The 22,988-nt window shown below is 38.9% G+C and overlaps 1 protein-coding gene and 1 long non-coding RNA gene across 4 annotated transcripts in view; one reads left to right on the plus strand and one right to left on the minus strand.

The window, feature by feature from the left end:
- Positions 7,543-9,294, minus strand: LOC109844491. Of its 2 annotated transcripts, none has more exons than XR_002248044.1 (2): positions 8,916-9,294; positions 7,543-7,915 (listed from the first exon to the last, which is right to left on the minus strand). It is a non-coding gene; the product is annotated as an uncharacterized LOC109844491 (long non-coding RNA). The 2 variants fall into 2 exon arrangements; XR_002248045.1 differs by having other exon boundaries at positions 9,012-9,289.
- The window catches only part of LOC109844847 (dnaJ homolog subfamily B member 13-like), a 16,061-nt gene continuing 2,677 nt past the window's right edge, over positions 9,605-22,988 (plus strand). The window contains exons 1-2 of one of the 2 annotated variants that reach the window (XM_020414004.1): positions 9,605-9,959; positions 10,036-10,469. In XM_020414004.1, coding sequence (XP_020269593.1) covers positions 9,795-9,959; positions 10,036-10,469 — 599 coding nt within the window. In that variant the 5' untranslated portion in view covers positions 9,605-9,794. The remainder of the gene's footprint in view (positions 9,960-10,035; positions 10,470-22,988) is intronic. The other variant, XM_020414003.1, reaches the window with a different exon arrangement.

Here is a 22,988-nt window from a genome sequence, read left to right on the forward strand (position 1 = left end):
TTAAACACCTGAAATTTCTCTTTTACATCAAATTTGTGAACCCTAGCAGCCACCATCTTCTCTCAAAAACCCTAGAGTATATTTGTGGTGAATTTTGAGAGCTTTATGAAACAAATACCAAGAAGAGGTCGAGATTGTCAGTGTTTGGCAAGGGAAAACTTGTTTTCTTACATCCTTGGGTTTTCCAGCAGCGTTTTGAGGCGAGTTTCATTAGAGAATATGAAGATTGTGTTTTTTGCAATCAATATATTGGTTTCCATGATGTTTTTAATGAATATGAACATGTTAGGGTTTAGACAACTTAACTAGATATCATGTTTGTATTTCATGTAAATAACTGAACCATAATCACATTAGATAAGATTTATTTTATGTGTCTTCATGTAAAATTAGCAATTTGTAGCATTGTAGATCAAAATCCAAAAACTAAAACATGTATTCTATTTGTGCTCGGGTCGATCGACCGAAGTGAAGGAGTCGGTCGATCGATCCCTATTAATTTGCATATGCATATTTGTGCATGTATTTTAGTCGACTGAAGAATTATTTTCGGTCGACTGATCTATGTTGCGCTATGTTTATTGTTTAATTGGTACATGAGTTAATCATGAATATGAAGTTCAGGTTCGCAGATCGAGATACATGTTTGGTCACTGAAGTATATGTTTTGGGGTTGCGTTCGCACGAGCGATAGAGGTGAGTAACATATATTTTTGAGATTCATCATAAAAGATAGTGACACATATATTACATTTCATGATAGTCGGATGCTTGACTGCGTTAGTTGGTATATCGCAATGAGACCGTGGTAGACTACGCTCAGGGTGGTTAGTTGGTATGTTACAATGAGACCGTAGCAGACTACACTCCGTTGTGCATCATTACTGAGTGGGATAGTTAGCACTCCGTAACGAGACCGTGGGGAACTACACTCAGGGTGTGTTAGTTGGTATACTACAATAAGACCACGGTAGACTTCACCCCATGTGTATTACTATATTTCTAGATAGAGAACTACACAGATTTTAGTTATGATTCCCTGTTAGTTACCCGAGAGTAGGGTATATACTGAGGTTGTCATACATAGCCTATTCTATGTGAGATGAACGTATCAGATGATATTCTTTATAACCGTGCCAACTATCCGAGGATGGTATGAGGATTTGATGTGACTTGTATTATTGAGGTTTGGACTTGTGTCTCTTTTATTTACTGTTTTATTCCTAGGACTCTGGAGTTAGGATTTAGCGATTCACAATTTGAGATATGGTATATACATGAGAGTTTTCTTATTTGGATTATTTCGCTCGACATATTAATTTTCATGTTGTGGATTTCTAAATCTCAATCTTCTTTTAGTTCAGGATAAATGGTTTTATATTTATATGTACTAACTTATTTTCATATATACTCCTAACTCTCTCTCCCTGGGGTAAGTGGAGATGATCTCGCTAGTACTTTGACGCTTGTTGTTTTCTCTCTTTTCAGGCAGTGAGTCAGGCGCACGGAGAGTTGCAGGTTGATGGAGTTTTAGCTTAGTATCCATCTTTATTTACATTAGTAGTTATTTATGCTCCATAATAGTTTATTATTTATTTTCAGATATGTAGAGTTGTATTACATTTTTAGAAAGGCAGAGTGCCTTAGTAGCATTTCTATTGACTCTATGTATTGAGACATTTTACATTTATTCCAGTATCAGTTGTATTTTATTTATTTTAGTTGAGAACATGATTATTGACTATTTCTATATATCTCTTCTTTATATATCATGTTCATTATATTATTACCTTTATTTGCCTGTTTTGTACATATAATTGTTGTTTGATTCCACTAGAAAGATATTATTGTGATGGTGAAACGTGTTATTGCATAGTATGGGTGCATGGTAGGTTTGAGATCCTTGGGTTCACCTTGGACTGCAGTCTTGTGTAAAACCAAAGGGCGTCACACATGCTCACATCATATATTGATTGCAATAAGCACAATCTTGCATGAAATTTAACACAACTGTGTAAATACAATTCAGTGCAGGACCAAACTGAGGTATAGAGCAATATAATTAACATAAAAAATGAGTTCAACATATATGAGTAGCAACATAAACAATGCTACATATAAAGTAGCAGCCATTAGTAATAGATATATTACAAACAATCATTAACAATAACATTATCTCATTTATATTTGTCCCGATACATATTAAAGTGTCACAAAAGTAATCACAGAGGTTAGCATCTGTGCAAATATAAATATGTAATGGTTAGACATGTAAATCACCCACAAAAACAAAAGTATCAACCAAAACCAAAACACTTCTATGTGGATCAGATACCTTCAACATCCAGCCTATTATCCTTCACAAACGTGGCAAGATACCTAGACTGACTCTCCACAGATTTACCTATAAAGTATCTTGCCTTGTTCTCATCTCTAAAAAGTTTATCATATAACTTTTCAAGAACCAATTCACTATATCCACCTTTATGTGATTGTATAACCTGAGATAGCTTCTCGGTCCAGTGAAGCATATGTGTATGTTGAATTAAGTAGGACACATAATTCACTTTCTCTACGAACTTACTAATGATGTCAATATCTTCCTTGATGTAGCAACCTTCTTCTTGCCTTTTGGTTTAATGCTAGTGTTAGCACCACTTGTTGATTTGAAGTTAGTAGGTTGTGTGGGAGTGTAAGTGACATTTTCAACTTGCTTATCATAAGTATTGCTAGCATATTTTCGTGAAACAGGTGTAGGAAAGTTCTCTTCATCTAAAATAGGGATGGACTTAGTAGACCCAAAACTAATAAAATTATCTGAAGTTAAGTCCCCTTTTGCTTTATCATCCCCTATGATAATTGGTAGATTCTCATAGAATACGAGAGGTTTGTTAAAATAATCTTTCAGCTTAGAATTGAAAGCTTTGTTACCCTATACATAAGAAAGCATAGTATACGTCTAGAATTAGATACAAATAATGTTAGGGGAAAATAAAATTGTAAAAAACATAAGACAAATAATACCTCAGACCACCTATCATATGAAACTTCATCCAATGTAATAGATTTGGTCTCATTGTCTCATCCATCATCACTCATATTAGCACAAGCTTGCATCACATATAATTGTTTCTTTAAGATCTTCATGCGATTAATAACATTTTCTTTAGTGAAGTCAAACTTGTATTTGTTATTAATATGAGCAGCAACCATGCTAAAAGCTGTCTGTTTGAAATTTTTATCGGGTTTGAGCTCATCCCTAGCCAACTTTGCAAGATAGGGAATGAGCACATCATCATGATGAGGTTCCCATTTCTTATTACCTGCGCCCTTTGAACCCATATCAGATATATTATTGCTTGATGTTCTTCTTTTCTTAGTAGCCATTTTCTTTTTTTTAGTGGGAGAATTTTCTTCCACTTCCTCTATGAAAGTCCTCTTTGTTCCTATAAGATCGGGAACATCCCCTCTGTCGAATGATGATGGTGGAACCCCACCACTACCTTGTGAACTATGACCAGGATGGAGGTAGAGGCTAGGGCTATTCAGCATGTTCATGTAGCTCGTTTGAGGATGTGAAACAAGAAAATAATTTCCTTCATAACATATAAAACCTGAGTAGTGTGCGTCTGAGTTTGGAAAAGACATAAACCCCATATTATATGCATTGGACTACCATTCACTAGATGGTGAAGGAATCATAGATTTGTTGGCATCAAGCTTTTTTGCACCATCAGCCATACCTATGAAATGCATTTACACCAATCATATATGAAGGGAAAATTGTATCATATTATTACAATGCAACAAAAATCCATCCACTGTCGGATTCATAAAACACACATAATTATCTGTCAGATTCATAAAACACACATAATTATATAACACAAATACAAAAAGTAACAAATTAGTACAAGTCTTAGACAAATGAAAACAGAGTTCGATTCTAAATACATTGCACACATGAAATTAGTCTATTCCATGTTGGCCTTCTTATTTTGATGATGATTTACAAATAATTTACATCTAATATTGTTTGTCTAGTATTTGTGTTTTATATTTATTCTAGACAAACAATATGTTGGAGGATGGATGGAATAGAGCTTCAACGATCATATCCAATAGAGGTTGGCGGAATAGTGGAGTGAAGCAATATACATTCAAGTTAAAGATACAAGTTCAAGCTTCTTCCGTAAGTGTACCAAGTCAAGCTTATTGAAGATCAAGATCAAGCTTGGGTAATTTAGTTTAGGTTTATATATTATGTGTTGGTACTCTAAGCTCAATCATATACACACATACACGTATTTGGTTATATATATATATATATATACACGATCATATCAAATGGAGGTTGGCGGAATTGTGGAGTGAAGCTTATGAAATTCAAATTCAAGATCTAAGTTCAGCTTCATCCGTATAGTGTACCAAGTCAAGCTTATTGAAGATCAAGATTGCTTGGGTATATTAGTTTAGATTTATATTATGTGTGTTCAATACTTTAAGCTCAATCATATACACACATACACGTATTTGGTTTTATATATATATAGTCATATATATAAATATAAGTTTTGATTTTCAAGTTTAAATATGAAACAAATACATATTTATATATATACATGTTTATTTTCATATGGTTAAGTTGTTTTGGTTTAGTTATGTAGATATGAAACAATATATATCTTCATATACACTTTTGTTTGTTTCATACTCTATTGTATTTAGAAAAATATTGTGTTTATGGATTAAAGACTTATTCACACTATTTTTATATCTCTTATAATGTCTACAAATCCATTCTAAAGTGTTTCCAAGTTGTTTGAACTCGTTTTTGAAAAAATCAAGTTTTTTTGTTCATGTACGTGCATGTGTCCGTGCATGTTTTTACAAAACTGATGCGTTTTCACAATTGGAAAATGCGATTTGAAAAACTTCTTTGTTTAAATGTTTATCTTCATATATAAAAACATTTCCCCAAGTTTTACTAATTTTGGAGTTGTTTTCTTATTTTCAATTGAATTTACAAAACCGAGTTTTTAGCAGTTTTTTTAGAAACTGTATATCTATATTCAAACATTTATTTTTATCAACTGGGAAGAGATATTTCAGAAATTATTTCTCTAACATATTTATCTACATGTCTAGAACCTTCCCTCAAAATTTCATGATTTTTAGAGTTGATTTACTATTTTTAATTGATTTTACAAAGTCAGATACGTAAAATTCCAGCATCTGTCAAAATCTGGAAAAGTGTGGTCGACCGTCACGGTCGACTGTGCTACAGTATGGTCAACCACCACGGTCGACCGTCAGTAGTCCACAGACCAGTTTTGTAGTTTTTCTTCTCACGATCGACCGCCGATGTTACCGTTGCACAGTAACGGTAACTTGCTGAATTTTATCTTTTAGTGGTTTTTGGGGGTTTTGGGGGTTGTTTTCTTCTACCCTATATATACCTCATTGCATTTATCATTTGATACACCATGAGAATATTTTAAAAGTTTTTAACAAGGGTTTAAGCTTGTTTTGTTTTTATTTAAAAGAGTGTTTAAGAAGCTTTTAAGCATTTGAGAGTTTAAGTTTGTGAAATCTATTTCACAAGAGCTTGAGGAGATCGTCTATTGGTGTTTGAGCATCCAATTATACTCCTTCGATCTCTTAATCTATTGAGAAGTTTTCTAAACTCTATTTCTAGCTCTTTTATATATATTTGGTTATCATTGTTATTAAGCTAGAATTATATTGAGTTTAGTTTTGATTTATTTCTCTTTGCTTACACACACACAACCATTGAGCTTATTGTATTTACATTTATAGTATATTTGGGTTGTGGGATTGTATCATTGAGAGTGAGCTTACATTGTGTTCTTATCTATTGTAGAGAACAAATCATTTGTTATATTATGAGATTGTAAGGTTTTCGGTGAGCTAAAAAACCGAGTGTGTTGTTGTAAAGTTTTCGGTGATCTAGAAAACCGAGTGAGAGTGTGAGGTGTGAACGTTGATCGGTGAACGTTAAAAACCGATATTGTGAGGTGTAAATATTATTCGGATGAGCATAGAAAACCCAATTGTGATAGTGAATTTCTCCCCGAGAGTGGGGAGCGGAGACTTAGGACGGAAGGTCCAAACTCCGTGATCATTTGCTTGTGTTTGAGTTTGCTTTGGCGTTTCATTTGTGCTTAGGACGGAAGGTCCAAACTCCGTGATCATTTGCTTGTGTTTGAGTTTGCTTTGGCGTTTCATTTGTGCTTAGTGTTCATTACATTCTTGTCGCCATCGTAAATTGCCTTATCACATTTGTAGATTGTTTATTTCACCATTGTGTTAGTTTATATATCATTGCATATATTTCATAGTATATCTCATTGCTAGGATATATTCATTTGCTCATATTGCTTATTCTTGCTTATAACATATTGTATATCTATCTTGCAAGAAGAATAGTTTGAATTAGTTTTAATTGGCATAAAATCGGATTAGATTAGTATAAGACCCTAATCATCCCCCTCTAGGGTCTAACATTCCAGTTTCAGTTGTGTCACCCGCGTGATGTTGGACACAATAATCTACCCACATTTCCTAATCAATTTGATCCCTACGATCTTTCCATTCATTTCTTGAATTTATTTGCTCTCTTTGAGTCTTGAGATTGAGTAAAGTCTACTAAGTTTTCTCCATCCTTATTTGCTAATTCACCATCATCAACTTCACTCTCCAGTCTCAATAAGGAAGTCATCCTTAGGATCCTCTATTGCAATAGAGTCATGAAGTATTGCACAAGCGAGAGCAATATGAACTTGTGTGCGAAAAGGGTAATGAGGTTTTGCAGAAAGAATCTTGAATCGATTCTTGAGTATTCCAAATGCACACTCAATTTTAGACCTAAGTGATGAGTGTCGTAAATTAAACAACTCTCTTCTATTATTAGGTGTTTTTCCAACATACTCTTTTAGATGATAGCGCACACCACGATAAGTCGAGATGAAACCAGACATAGTAGTATACCTTGCATCACAAAGGTAATACTTTCCTACATATTACATCATGAGAAAGTTAATAATTTCCTCAATTTAAAAAATAGCAATTTTATTACCATCATAGACTCTCAATCCATGAGGTTGTGGTCTTGAAAGTGCATCTTGAAGGACTCTATAATCGTTAGCTGAGCTCTCCCATCCCGCTAGCATGTACGTGAATAATTTGTTTAGGGTGCAAGCCGCAAGAACATTCTGTGCCACCCCTTTACGAACTCTAAAATGTGCTACAAGATTACCAGATAGCATAGCATCAATGTGTGTTCTATCTATCATTCCAATATAGTCCTATAAATGTAGACTGATTTGTTAACTTCAATTTTATTTGTAGTCTTTAGAGAGTTGTGTTGAAAAATTACCTTCAAGTAAGGATAATATCGAGGGTTGTTGGCAACCTCTGGTGGCACTTGATTTGGTACTTGTCGAACGTAATTGTTACGTAATTGACAAATGTCATACAAAGTATTGTTGAAGTATCTACTAATTGTTTCTCCCGACCTAATGAAGTTAGATCTTAGTAACCTATTTTTGGTTTTATGACCCAAGATGTTCAAGAATATTACAAGTTGTTCTTCAACCGTAATGTGCCTAGAGTCTTTAAGTAGGCCCTTTGTCCTCGTCAAAGTTACAAGATTGTCAAATGTAACTTTACACATTCTTAAATAGTCTTTACAACTAGTAGAATAACCTTTGAATATCCTAGACAATTGTGCAAATCGGTACCTTACATTCGCTATCTTTTCTTATCAAGGTACATGAGTGATACGCCTTCGTCTAGATTGTAATCTCTTTAGAAATGTAACCATCATCAGTAACACCGTCATAGCATCCCCAGATACAATCCTCATCATCATCTCCTCCTCAACATTATCCATCTACAATATCGTACATGCAAATAGAAAGTTACATACATAAGCATATATACATTAATAACATTGCCAAAATGAGTTTAACTTAAAAGTAATTATAGAAAATAAGTTTATACTTATCGAGGCAAAGTGTAACTTAACACTAGCACTAATATGATTTATTTATAAATTGGCAAATTGACACTAATAATCAAAATCAGTGCCTATTTTGAACTATCCAATAAACAAACGAGCAACATCAAATAATACATTAACAAAAAATAATACAAGGTTTACAGATAGGCATGTAATCATGATAACCAATGTTGAAAATAAATAATTCACTATCAATATTAGCACAAGCCAAGTGTATAGACCTATAGGCATGAGAATCTGAGAGGTCATGTAATAAATTTGGGCATATATGATTAAGAGTTGCAAACATATTTAAACTTTGACAATAAAATAAAGAATTTAACACCAAGATGAACTTCTTTACAAGAAAAGGCCTATATGGCTATAGAACCGAGAGATCATGTGGTAAATTGAGAGCATCACACATTAATATATAAGATCAACAAAAAATTCTCAAATTTGAGAATAAAAGACAAAAAACCAACATTGCCTCTTTATATGAAATACATATATATTGTACGGGGCAGATACTAATTTGTTAATTTTCATTATGAAAATACTATCACTAGAGGTTAAAGAAACAATATGCACTCATGGATTTGGTTTTGATCCCTCATAAAAACTTACCCACATCTGAAGGATTAGCGATATGCTTTATAGGCAAGAAATTTTGAGAGATTATGATAAATAAACAAAAGACAACATATTTCAATAGAAAATCAATAACAAGTTGCCAATATTAAAAAATTCAGTAATATTTGAGCATGAAATTGAACAATAATATATTTTAATTAAATAAAAAAAACAATCACAACATGAAGTTGAGTTAGAGGCGATTTGATTTAAAAAATCAATTTTTTCTTTAAAAAGGAAAATTTATCTTCCTATTTACTTTGATTTCAACTGTAGGAACCAACAGGGTCGGAAAAAACACAAATCTGAATGTTGATTCGCTGGAAAAGAGAGATCTTTAGGAAGATATGGAGACCTAGGGTTTTTTTCCCCAAATCTTAAGATGAGGTGCAAGAGGGAGAGGGAGTAGCAGCGATCTTGAAATATAGCTGATATTTTTCCTCAACTTTTTACAGATAAGAGCGAGATAGACGAAGCAGCGATCTAGGTTTTTTTTTTCCTCTCGAGAACAAGAGACAGAAAGGAGAGGAGAGATGAAATGGTGGCGCGAGCTGGAAGACCCACGAGAAGCTACCCGCTTATTGTGTCCCATCTCCTAATATTTTATTATATCACACCCCCTTTTCCACCGTTTCACTCCCACTTCCAGACTCTACCTAAGGATTTGTTTTCCATCAACATTCCAACCTTTTCTCTATTTGTGAGAAGAATTTCCCTTTTTTTATTTTGAAACAAACACAATAATAGGAAGTGTCTTTATCATCATTTGGTTTTTTACGGACAGCAACAGTCTCTTTCCACTTCTTTCCAACTTTTTTTTTTAAAACGAACACACCCTAAATTCCCTTTAACCCCGTTGAAGCCCAAACACGCCCTTGAAGTGCAAATAATACTTCTTAGTTATTGTCACCATAAAAAAGCCCATATAAAACCCAAAGCGAGCTTTTATCACTGTTGGTTCTTCCGGAACCTTCCAACCTCGCCTCGGACCCCCCCTTAACCATCAGCAAAATCTCAATCCGCTCCCCAACCGTACAAACCCTCGGAAAATAAAAAATAAAAAATAAAAAATAAAACTCTTAAATCGACGACATCAAAACCCTAGAAATCTCGGTTTCAGCTACATCGATCTTCAGTAATGGGGGTGGACTACTACAAGCTCCTGCAAGTCGATCGCAACGCCAAAGACGACGACCTCAAGAAAGCCTATCGCAAGCTCGCCATGAAGTGGCACCCCGACAAAAACCCTAACAACAAGAAAGAGGCCGAAGCCAAATTCAAGCAGATCTCCGAAGCCTACGATGTTAGTAACCGCTCCCTCAATCAACCAATCGATCCTTTTCTTTTCAGATCTTTAACCTTTGATCGATTTCGTTTAGGTTCTAAGCGATCCGCAGAAGCGAGCGATCTACGATCAGTACGGCGAAGAGGGGCTGAAGGGCCAGGTTCCGCCGCCATCTTCCGGTGGATCGTCGTTCTTTCCCGGTGCCGGTGGTGGCGGGGCCGTGCCTAATGTGTTCAGATTCAACCCAAGGAGCGCGGATGATATTTTTGCGGAGTTTTTCGGGTCAGCAAGCCCGTTTGGGGGGATGGGAATGAGGGGAGGAGGGTCGAGATTTCCCGGAGGAGGGATGTTTGGGGAAGATATGTTCGGGTCAAATTTCGGTGGTGGAGGGGAGGGTTCGATGCATGTTCCTTCGCGGCCGCAGAAGGCGGCGCCGATCGAGAACAGGCTGCCGTGTAGTTTGGAGGATTTGTACAAGGGGACCACCAAGAAGATGAAGATTTCGAGGGAGATTGCGGATATGAGTGGGTATGTTTCCAAATTCTATTGATGGTTTCATTAAATTAATGTTTAGCTATTATCTTTAATTTGGATCTGTTTTGTTAAGTTAATTGGTAATTAGGAATTGTAAGGAAAGTTTTGGACACAATCAGCTTTGTGGAGGGTTAATTTAGAAGTGGTGATAACTAGACTACAAATCTCGAACTACTTTTGTATTACTGGAAACAATAGAAACAAAAGTGCAGGCTCCTTTCTCGTAAAATTTATGAGTCATTAAGTGTCCCCCACTTTTGTTTCTATTAGTGCAAATGTAGTTTGAGGTTTGTAGTATACTTACCATTACCTTAATTTATTGGTTTCTGTTATTCTGATAGCTGCAGCGGCCAGTGTATTATAGTGGGTCAATTACACGCAAGGTATTAAATATCGCATATCAAGGAAATATCTAACAACCAAACTGCATATTGGATTGTGGATATTAGGGAAATATCAGGGATATGTGGTTAATATCGGAGTGCTGTATCAGATGATGTGCATTTTTAATATGATGTCCTAAAATGTAATCTAAACATACTTAATAAAATCTAAGCATACAAAAATGTTAATAATATACATTAATCAACCTTTTAAACAAAATAAAAGTCCAAAAATGTCACTTGATATATTGGGAATATCATGATGTTGCCCGAACATTGCCAAATGCAGTAAATTATTTTGTAACAAGCCATGTAAAAGGACATATAGGCTGATATATCGGCCACTTTGGGGATATATCGCCCAAAAATTACCAAAAAGCGGTAAATGATATTTAGATCATATTATTTTGTGGAAACTACTGGAAAGCCTTATGAAAGGATATATAGGTTGATATATCAGTCCATGTCGGGGATTCTAAAACAATGGATTACATGTAGACATTCTGGGATTTTTGGTTACTTTTTATATGTCCTGAAGTGAGATGAAGGATTGAAAGAGTATGGGGTGATGATTTTTCATAGTTTCTATCGTTGTCCAACATCTTGAAACCTCCTCTGGTCATTGTGACTAGTAGAAGTGGAAGGGATGAGTTATTCAATTACCAATTGGCAACTTGGGACTGATGAGTGTTGGAGAACGTTAGAGAGTAATCAGCGTTAGAGTAATTAAATTTCCAATTGGCAACTTGACACAATTTCCCAGTATTTATTACTGTCCACAAAGCTTTCTTTAAGATATTCCTTCTCATGAAAGGGTATGCATGATCATCTGCATGTGAATGTCTTCCCCTGGTAGCTGATGAAAGTTCATTTTTTGCCTACTTCCTAAAAAAGGCTTCTGTGCCATGGTATTATGATGAAACAAGGTCAGTCTGCCAATGTCTCTGGGATATGTTTGGACACTGGCTGGAGGTCATGCGTAATTTAGCCTTTTAAGGTGTTGCTCTTACTGATTTCTTGACGCATGTAAGGAATTCCTTATGCAATTTGTCTTGTTACGGCCTGAGTAAAGATGCATGCTCTCATATAAGCTTCTGCTTTACAGTAGACAATTGAGCAATGTAGGAGTATTTTTGCCGCTTAATGTTCACATGAGGAAATCAGCAGTATATCTGTTTTATTACCGTAATCAGAGAAAAAAGGAGCAATATATCTGTTTTATTGCTGCATCTATACATCCGTTTACTACTTCAGTTGAACTATGATAGGCAATGTGTAAATTTCTAGGTCATAATTGTAATAGAAGAATGATTTGCACAACCATGCAAATCTGATTCAAAACTAAAGCTCGAAAGACAAATTTAGAACAAGCCATGATTTTCTATAGGAAAGGCCGAAAGGGAAAAGAAAGTTGTACTAGATTGGTTTTATTGCGAAAGCTGGACATATTTGTCTTAGTGGACAAATTGGCAGCTAACTGATATATTGGATCTGCTTTAGTCTTGGTTGACAAGAGACTTAATGTTTCTATGCGTAGTCCTCTTGATTTTAGTGTAATCGGATAAGCTCTTGTACCCTTGTCCTATATAACTTGTAGGCCATCCATTTAGAAGTTGCTCTTATTATGGTGTGTGCTCTTGTTACTAGTCTTATCCATGATGACCAAGGTAATCCATCTTCTCCCATAATCCAACTTTATTTAGTCTACTTCAATACCATCCATGTTTTCATGATGAAATTATCTGTTATCCCATGTGCTCTCATACACAGAAGGATTACTGCTCTACAATGACTGGTTTTCCTTTTTTCCCCCTCAACTACTTTGTGCTTCCTGTTTCCATATCTTCGGAACTTTTGATCTAGTTTCTTTGACTATTTCATTTGGATTGTTTGTATTTGCAAGCTCTCTTTCACACTATGGGTAATATTGCTATAATTTGTATTTTTGTTTTAAACACTTTTGAGGAGAAGTTCAACCAAGTTAGATACTCTCGACATGTTTAAATATTATTCTGTTTGCTCTTGCATTTAGTTTTCTCCATCTTTTACCACATGGATGCTTGGTAAAAGTAAACTGAGAAAGTCTAGACTCTTTCAAGAAAATTGATTGTTCATTCTTGGGTGTTTATTGTATATGTTATTGTTCCTGCAAAATCTATCCCATTTAGTGCTACTTGATCCGTGTGTAGGGTGCTTGCTGCTTTTTGAAGTTAATTTTTAAGAATTTAGGCATCAAATTATGTCATATGACTAATAAAATAATTGTAGCTGAAGTTTGCATTACATCCATGATGTATTTAGCTTATCTTTTTTCTTGCGCCATATATGACGTTGCTATCATAGGGTAGGGAGCCTTTTATATAATAGATTTGTTCTGGAGAACATGATGCACCATCTATATACTTCAGAGACCATTCTTACGAAACATAGGATAATACAACTCGGCTATGCTGCGACCCAAAAATTATGTAATACATCTTTTTAGCTAGTTTTGATAATTTAATTGGAAGTTTACTTTTTAGGACATCTATGTTCCATGTGTTACAGAATGAAACAAATCATAAAGTGTTTTCTTCCTATCTAAAGGGTTTTATATTACATTATCTATTTGAGGGATAGGACTTAGTTTATTTAGTCTATTTGAGGTCGCATGGTACGGTTTTATTTGTTTTTTCTTTTTTTATTTATTTACAATGTTCAGCATGTAGGACTTGTTTACTTAGTCTATGTGAGGGCACACGGTAGGGTTTTATCTGTTTTTACTTTTCTTTATTTATTTGAAATGTTCGGCATGTAGGATTAGTATGTAAGAATCTTGTAAATCTTCTCAGATGGCAGACAAATGATGAATAAACGCGAGTTTTCTTTTGCGAAATCTCCCTGCATGTTGTTGCAATAGCCATGTAAGTTGACTGGGTGTGACCCAAATCTTCAGCTTTCTTTTGATCTGTCATTATATTATTTCCTAAATCTTAATCCTAGATTCACATCTTTCCTGCATCTCTTGTCGTATGCTGATTGCCAACCGACCGGCTTCATTGGTCCCATATTGCCAATGATACCCTTGACTCTTCTTGTATGCTGCTTCCTCCTGAAATGTCACAGGCTGAGCAACTTAGTCGCTACCAGCAGCAACAGTCACAACTCCAAACTTTGCCTGACTTCTCTAGTTGACCCCTGATTCAGTCGGTGACCCCCAACTCTGTTGAACTCTGTCGACCGTTCATCGCTCTTTGTCAGCCATCGTCCAGGCTCATTCTCTGACAAAGGCCTCCTGACTTTGTCAACTCCTAATCTGGCCACGTCAAAATCATATGACCCCAATTAGGATTGCCAAACCTCTTAATTGACCAACCTCTTCAACTGCCACTCCAAACTCGTCATTGACCAGTCAACCTTGCCAATAGCTTCTCTGCCTTTATCGACATTTTGCTGCCCTTGCTTAACTATTGGCAATTGAGATCAGATCCGATCAGCCCTTCAGACTTCAGATTTACTTCGTGTCGCCTTTGATTTCTAAATAAATCACTAGGAAGCGTTGAGCCCAGTTGTTCCACATATTTCTTATGAGATCTGCAACCACCTGATACAACCATCTGCAGAGGGGGGGGGGTTTGGATTTCAGTTTACATCGATCTGTAAAATAGTGTATGAAGTTGTACACCCCTCTAGGTGAATGCTAAACATCTTACTCACTTTTAATTTTGTATTTTATGAAACTTCTTGTAGGCTGTCTAAAAATCACAATAGATAGTTAATCCCCCATCAAACACCGATGACGGAAGTTACAATCTGACGACTTCCAGAAGGCTACAATTTGAGGACTTTCACGTAGAAGGTTACAATCTGACGACCTTCACAACAACTAATGAAGGCCCCAATTCAAAAGCATTCACAATCAACATCGGGAGTTACAATCTGACGACTCTCATATTCTCAAGGAGCCAAGACGAAGATTACAAGAGGACGATCTGTGCAAAGCTCTAGCAAAAGAGACTACAAATTGACGGTCTCTTCATATTAGAATGCAGATATCTCTCAAACCGTAAGGAATTTGGCAAAACGGAGGAAGCGAACCAAAGCCTTCGGCTCAGGCCAACTGTGCGTTTACGGCTCAACTGTGCGTTTATGGGCTCAACTGTGCGTTTTTAGCCTGAAACAGGCCAACTGTGCGTTTACAGGCCAACTGTGCGTTTACGGCTCAACTGTGCGTTTATGGGCTCAACTGTGCGTTTTTAGCCTGAAACAGGCCAACTGTGCGTTTACAGGCCCAGCTGTGCGTTTTCAGCCTCAGCTGTGCGTTTTCAGCCTCAGCTGTGCGTTTTCAGCCTCAGCTGTGCGTTTTCAGCCTCAACTGTGCGTTTTCAGCCCAGCTGTGCGTTTTTCAGCTCCAGCTGTGCGTTTTCAGCCCCAGCTGTGCGTTTTTCAACCTCAACTGTGCGTTTCAGGTCCAGAAACGCACAGTTCGAGCCCAGAACGCTGTTTTCAGCGTTTAACTCGTTCAAGCACGATTTGAACGGTTCCAGAACCGTTTTCTCCCCAAGATTTTAGGGGATCACTACCCTATCATGGAGAGATTTATGGGGAGCAGTTAGACCCCATTAAACCCTCATTAAGGAGATATTTAAGGGGGCGGTTATACCCTTAACCCCCTATAAATACCTCAAAACTCAACTGAGTTCGGATCCTCTTTTTTGGAGGGGGGGAGCTGACTTTTTGGGGATCCTTGATCGAGCATCTTGCCGCGTTCTGCAGCAACAAGGAGTTTTGGAGACCAGCAACAGGAGCTTCTTCCTTGGCTTATTAACCGAACTTTCGGTTCAAATCAACTCTTTTTCAAGAGTTCAAACTCGTTCAGAGTTATCAACTCGATCAGAGTTCAAAACTTGCTCTGCAAGTTCTTCTAAAACTCGTCAGAGTTATCAACTCGATCAGAGTTCAAAACTTACTCTACGAGTTCTTCTAAAACTCGTTCAGAGTTATCAACTCGTCAAGAGTTATCTTCAAACTTGCCACGCAAGTTCTCCACAGCGTCAAATCGTGAGGAGAAGACATCGTTCCAGTGAATCAAGACGTTCGGATCGTCAACGAGAAGCAAACTCGACGCGAGCATTCGAGGGAGGCATCTCATCGCCACCGTGAAGAACCCAGAATTAAACAAAGGGGAGAATCAAATTCATTCTCCTCTCTTTTGTAATCGGAATCCAAATTGTAATCGATTTTGAGAGGAATACAAGTCAATTTTTCTTTCATTGTCTTTTTACTTTAAATTTCCAACAAACAAAAGATGGCGACTCCGCTGGGGAACAACTTTTCTGACGAAGAAGTGGTGGCGCAATCCGACGTTCATCTCATTGGAACGACCGTTGAAACTCTGATCATCGAGTTCGATCAAGCCAAGTTTGAGAAGGCCCTCTCCTCCGGATCCTTTAGCCCCAAGGCTATGCGCAAGATCCACAAAGTTTCCGAGGAGACTAAAGCTCCAATTGTGGCCAACTCATCTAAAGACTATCTCCCATGGGGGTTGCACTGTTCATACAGTCCCCTCCCTAAAGGAGAAGTCTCGACTTTGGCACGACTCCAGAGCCGATCCTCCAATCAACGCGAACTCCGCGTTTGCGAGCCTCAATATGAGCTCTGCATAGGCCAAGCTAGACGCAACCCTCAGGGGTGCGTTTCCCAGATAGAACGCAGCCTTCAGAGGCGCGTTCCAACATCAGAACGCAGACCTCAAAACTGCGTTGATCTGGCTGAACGCAACTCTCAGGAGTGCGTCCCAGAACTAAAACGCAACTCTCAGGAGTGCGTTCCAAAATTTAAACGCAGACATCAAACCTGCGTTGATCTGGCTGAACGCAACTCTCAAGAGTGCGTCCCAGAACCAAAACGCAACTCTCAGGAGTGCGTTTCACAAACTGAACGCAACTCTCAGGAGTGCGTTTCTGAATCCGAACGCAGATCGCAGGACTGCGTTTCACTAGCAAAACGCAGACTTTGGTCTTGCGTTAATCAAGCTAAACACGACCCTCGTGTTCTTTCTTTGGAACACGATGTGATTCGTCGTGTTCAAAATGATCAACATGGATTTAAAATTCATGTTTACCAAGAACCAGTCCCATCCTTTAACGGACAGGGGGTTCCATCTCTACCCTCACGCTCTGTGAGAGGTGCCAAGGAGACTAAAGCTCCAAAGGTTGCTCCTATGCCAAAGGAAACCCTCTCCTTTAGTCGCCGAGATTACTCGAGCAGCCCTACCTCTAAAGGAGTGGGCTCAGTTTATGCCAAACGCAGCCCTCAGTGGTGCGTTGTGCAATCAAAACGCAGCCTTCAAAACTGCGTTGATTTGGCGGAATGCAACTCTCAGGAGTGCGTTTCAGAACCAAAACGCAACTCTCAGGAGTGCGTTCAAGATCCAAAACGCAGACTTACAAACTGCGTTAACCAACAAAAACGCAACCGGCAAAGGTGCGTTTCATCAACAAAACGCAGACTTCGGTCTAGCGTTAGTAAAACAGAACACGACCCTCGTGTTTCTTCTTCAGAACACGATGCGATTCGTCGTGTTCAAAAAGATCAACGTGGACTCAAGATCCATGTTCACCAGGAGCCAGTCTCATCCTTTAATGGACAGGGGGTTCCATCTTTACCCTCACGCTCTGTGAGAGGTTCATCCCAAGTCTCTGATTTGCGGGAATTGCTGTCGATGTTCAACCGACCGACGAATGTCGTTTTGCTCAATAATCGACGGCATCATCACAGGAAGAAGACTTTAGAGGTTGAATACCTTGGAGTCACTTCTAACATGGTTGGTAGAGGGAGATCATCAACCCTTAGTTCCGACGGGTCAGAGACAGATCATTCTCCAAGCGTCAGAGAAATCACTAACGAGTTTGAAGGAATCTACCAACGTACTCGGACTCGAACAGGAGCCATTCCTCCTATCAACTATCAGAGTTTAGCCAGAGGAACTAATTCCGATGACGAACACTCAGCCATTGCGGAGTCCCAATCATCAAGCTCTTTCGTTGGGCATGAGAGCTTCGTCCACATGGCAGAACATTCGGAAGACCTTTCAAAGAGACTTGATGAACAGGAAGCCATGCTCAAATCTCAGCAGGAGGCCATCAATGAACTCATGGCCATGTTGACTCAAATCGTCGCAGACAAGGCCAAATCTCAAGAGACAGATTCGCCGCTTAGGCAAGAATCTTCCCGGAGAGGAAAAGCGTCTTCATCCCGACCTCACACAAGCAAAGGGAAGGGAAAAGTGGTTGATGATACAGCTTCTGACCAAGAAGCCCACAAACTGGAATCTGAGAACGAGCAGAATCTTCAGTCTGCCAAAATGGAAGAATTGGAAGCCCGCCTTAAAGCCATTGCTAACAGAAGCGAGCTCCAAGATGAGGGAGTTATCAGACCCTATCCTGCCGAATGGGATGCAGCCCCTTATCCTCCAAAGTTCGAGGTCCCGACGCTACAAACTTTTGACGGCACGGGATCACCGAACCAACATATTTATCATTTCAAGTCACAGACTGGAAATATAATATCGAACGATGCCATACTGGCTCGATTGTTCATTGGCACCCTCAAGGGAATTGCCTTTGAATGGTTCAGGAAACTGCCTGCGGGCTGTATCCAAAAGTGGGCGGATCTAGAGAGACTCTTCCTGTCAAGATTCTTTGAAGAGGATACAGAAGTCTCCATCCATACCCTTCTCTCTACTAAGCAGATGAAGAGGGAATCAGTCAAAGCCTTCGTCAAAAGGTTTCGAAATATGGCTTTGCGCTGTTCGTCAGGTATGACACAATCTACCTTAGTAGAGACCTGTCGACACAACTTGCAAACCGACCTCCTAGCCCGAATAGGAGTTGCAGAATGCCGTTCTTGGAGACAACTAATCTCTCAAGGCGAGCAGGCTCAAAAAATCATTGCCAGGATCAAAGCTGAAGAACAAAGTAGGCAGGATCAACCTGAGCAATCGGACCAAGCCCAACCTTCTCCAGAGCAATCGGACCAAGTCCAATCTCCTCAGTCAGAAGGGGAAGATACTACGGCCACTGAAGCTAATCCTCTTCAGTAGGATGCCGGGCCTCCAACAACTATCACGTTAACAATTACCTCTGATAGTCAAACTCATCAGATAATGGCCTACCTGGTGATGTGATTCTATTCCGACTTCATGGATAGTGCCCCACTAGGTGATAGGTGATGTGTCTTGTCTACCTCTTTTTTATTCCCCTGCTAAGTCTTCATCAAGACTGGGGGTTGGTTACTTGGAATCCACTGGATTAAGAGTAACGAATCTTTCACATCGTCGAGTTAACATTACACTTCTGACGATCATCATCCCCACAGAGTATGCATTCAGTTTGCATCACTCCAAATTCTTGTCACGTTAACAATACACCTCTGACAAAACCCACTTATCAATCCTCGTCAATAGGATGATAAGTCCCCAAACTTGCTCCAATTGCAACACAAATCCTGTCACGTTAACACTACACCTCTGACAAAACCCACTTATCAATCCTCGTCAATAGGATGATAAGTCCCCAAAGTTGTTCCGATCGCAACACAAATTCTTGTCACGTTAACAATACACCTCTGACAAAACCCATTTATCAATCCTCGTCAATAGGATGATAAGTCCCCAAAGTTGCTCCAATTGCAACACAAATCCTGTCACGTTAACACTACACCTCTGACAAAAATCCACTTATCGACTCTCTCCAATAGAGCGATAAGTTCTCAAAATTGCTTCCATAGCAATATCTTTCTTGTCACGTTAACACTACACCTCTGACAAAATCCGCTTATCGACTCTCTTCAATGGAGCGATAGGTCCACAAACTCGTCAAGTTAACACCACACCTCTGACGACCAAATCAACTTATCGACTCTCTTCAATAGAGCGATAGGTCCATAAAATACTGTTATGTTAACATAACACCTCTAACAGTCAACCCCCCAATGAACTTGTTAATTCTTTCGGTGTTTCAAGCTACACAGGAAGAAATAACACCAAAAATCCACGTAGTAGGTCGTTATTAATAACGCCAAAATCCATGCCTTACACGCATGGGGAATTTTATCCTGAATCCTAAGTAAGGATAAGTCAATGTCTAACACATGTTGCCGGGTAGCCTATTCCCGTAATAATAGCAAAGCCTACGTATTCAATATCGTAGCAGGTCGTTATTAATAACGCCAAAATCCATGCCTTACACGCATGGGGAATTTTATCCTGAATCCTAAGTAGAGATAAGTCAATGTCTAACACACGTTGCCGGTTAGTCTTTTACCGTGAAAAGGACATCAAAATCCATGCCTCACACGCATGGGGGACTTTATCTCGATCCCTAATTAGAGATAAGTCTGCATCTAACACATGCTGCCGGGTAGCCTATTCCCGCAATAATAGCAAAGCCTACGTATTCAATATCGTAGCAGGTCGTTATTAATAACGCCAAAATCCATGCCTTACACGCATGGGGAATTTTATCCTGAATCCTAAGTAGGGATAAGTCAATGTCTAACACACGTTGCCGGTTAGTCTTTTACCGTGAAAAGGACATCAAAATCCATGCCTCACACGCATGGGGGACTTTATCTTGATCCCTAAATAGAGATAAGTCTACGCCTAACACGCGTTGCCGGTTAGTCTTTTACCGTGAAAAGGACATCAAAATCCATGCCTCACACGCATGGGGGACTTTATCTCGATCCCTAATAAGAGATAAGTCTACGCCTAACACGCGTTGCCGGTTAATCTTTCGCCGTGAAAAAGACACCAGGATTCATGCCTGGGGGACTTTATCTCGATCCCTAATTAGAGATAAGCCTACGCCTAAAACGCGTTGCCGGTTAGTCTTTTCCCGTCGAAGCAAACTCGACGCGAGCATTCGAGGGAGGCATCTCATCGCCACCGTGAAGAACCCAGTTTTAAATAAAGGGGAGAATCAAATTCATTCTCCTCTCTTTTGTAATCGGAATCCAAATTGTAATTGATTTTGAGAGGAATACAAGTCAAATTTTTCTTTCATTGTCTTTTTACTTCAAATTTCCTACAAACAAAAGATTGCGTTACAGAGTCAAAACGCCCAGGCTTAACTCTGCGTTTTCAACATCAAAACGCAGAGTTAATCGCTAAAACAGCACAACTGTGCGTTTTCAGCCTTTAAACAGGCCAACTGTGCGTTTACAGGCCAATTGTGCGTTTATGGGCTCAACTGTGCGTTTTTAGCCTGAAACAGGCCAACTGTGCGTTTACAGGCCAACTGTGCGTTTATGGGCTCAACTGTGCGTTTTTAGCCTGAAACAGGCCAACTGTGCGTTTACAGGCCAACTGTGCGTTTACGGCTCAACTGTGCGTTTATGGGCTCAACTGTGCGTTTTTAGCCTGAAACAGGCCAACTGTGCGTTTACAGGCCAACTGTGCGTTTACGGCTCAACTGTGCGTTTATGGGCTCAACTGTGCGTTTTTAGCCTGAAACAGGCCAACTGTGCGTTTACAGGCCCAGCTGTGCGTTTTCAGCCTCAGCTGTGCGTTTTCAGCCTCAGCTGTGCGTTTTCAGCCTCAGCTGTGCGTTTTCAGCCTCAACTGTGCGTTTTCAGCCCAGCTGTGCGTTTTTCAGCTCCAGCTGTGCGTTTTCAGCCCCAGCTGTGCGTTTTTCAACCTCAACTGTGCGTTTCAGGTCCAGAAACGCACAGTTCGAGCCCAGAACGCTGTTTTCAGCGTTTAACTCGTTCAAGCACGATTTGAACGGTTCCAGAACCGTTTTCTCCCCAAGATTTTAGGGGATCACTACCCTATCATGGAGAGATTTATGGGGAGCAGTTAGACCCCATTAAACCCTCATTAAGGAGATATTTAAGGGGGCGGTTATACCCTTAACCCCCTATAAATACCTCAAAACTCAACTGAGTTCGGATCCTCTTTTTTTAGAGGGGGAGCTGACTTTTTGGGGATCCTTGATCGAGCATCTTGCCGCGTTCTGCAGCAACAAGGAGTTTTGGAGACCAGCAACATGAGCTTCTTCCTTGGCTTATTAACCGAACTTTCGGTTCAAATCAACTCTTTTTCAAGAGTTCAAACTCGTTCAGAGTTATCAACTCGATCAGAGTTCAAAACTTGCTCTGCAAGTTCTTCTAAAACTCGTCAGAGTTATCAACTCAATCAGAGTTCAAAACTTACTCTACGAGTTCTTCTAAAACTCGTTCAGAGTTATCAACTCGTCAAAAGTTATTTCGAAACTTGCCACGCAAGTTCTCCACAGCGTCAAATCGTGAGGAGAAGACATCGTTCCAGTGAATCAAGACGTTCGGATCGTCAACGAGAACCAAACTCGACGCGAGCATTCGAGGGAGGCATCTCATCGCCACCGTGAAGAACCCAGAATTAAACAAAGGGGAGAATCAAATTCATTCTCCTCTCTTTTGTAATCGGAATCCAAATTGTAATTGATTTTGAGAGGAATACAAGTCAAATTTTTCTTTCATTATTTCTTTTACTACAAATTTCCAACAAACACTTCTCATACTTGTTATCAATTTGGTTCGATGATGTTCTGGGCCTTCTGGCTTACATCTTATTTGCATGAGATTTGTTTCTTCTAGGTTGCATTATACATCATAGGAGAAATTAGCCCTAGGGTTTTCATTTTCATTTAATTGTATGCATGTGGTTTGTTTGGGATTTGAATCCTCGTGCTTGATTGATTCATCGTTGCATTACTCACCTCTAGGTCACTTGACCCCTGTTAGATCTGGTATTAGAGCTTTAAGTTAGGTTAGTATATGTTACATGGTTAGGGAAAGCATCATAAACCAATAGAACAATGAATTCATGCTTAAACTTATTGAGTCTGTTAACTTATTTCACGACTTGAGGTTAGACCTACATGCAACATGTAAAAGTTTAGGGCATGTTTAGATGCACCAGAGGCAGAATCAAGGAATGAACTCACAGTGAGAATTGTCACTCTCAGAATAAGAATCACTGTGATGAGGATAGACTTGTCTATAGTTATAGTCACTGGGGGTCCCACTGTGGTGGAGGTTGTGGAGCTTGGCGTAGAGTTCATAACTTCATATAGCACATGATTACTACGTTGTAGATTTTGAAGAC

This window comes from Asparagus officinalis, chromosome 6 (genome assembly GCF_001876935.1).
Source record: "Asparagus officinalis chromosome 6, Aspof.V1, whole genome shotgun sequence".
NCBI lineage: Eukaryota > Viridiplantae > Streptophyta > Magnoliopsida > Asparagales > Asparagaceae > Asparagus > Asparagus officinalis.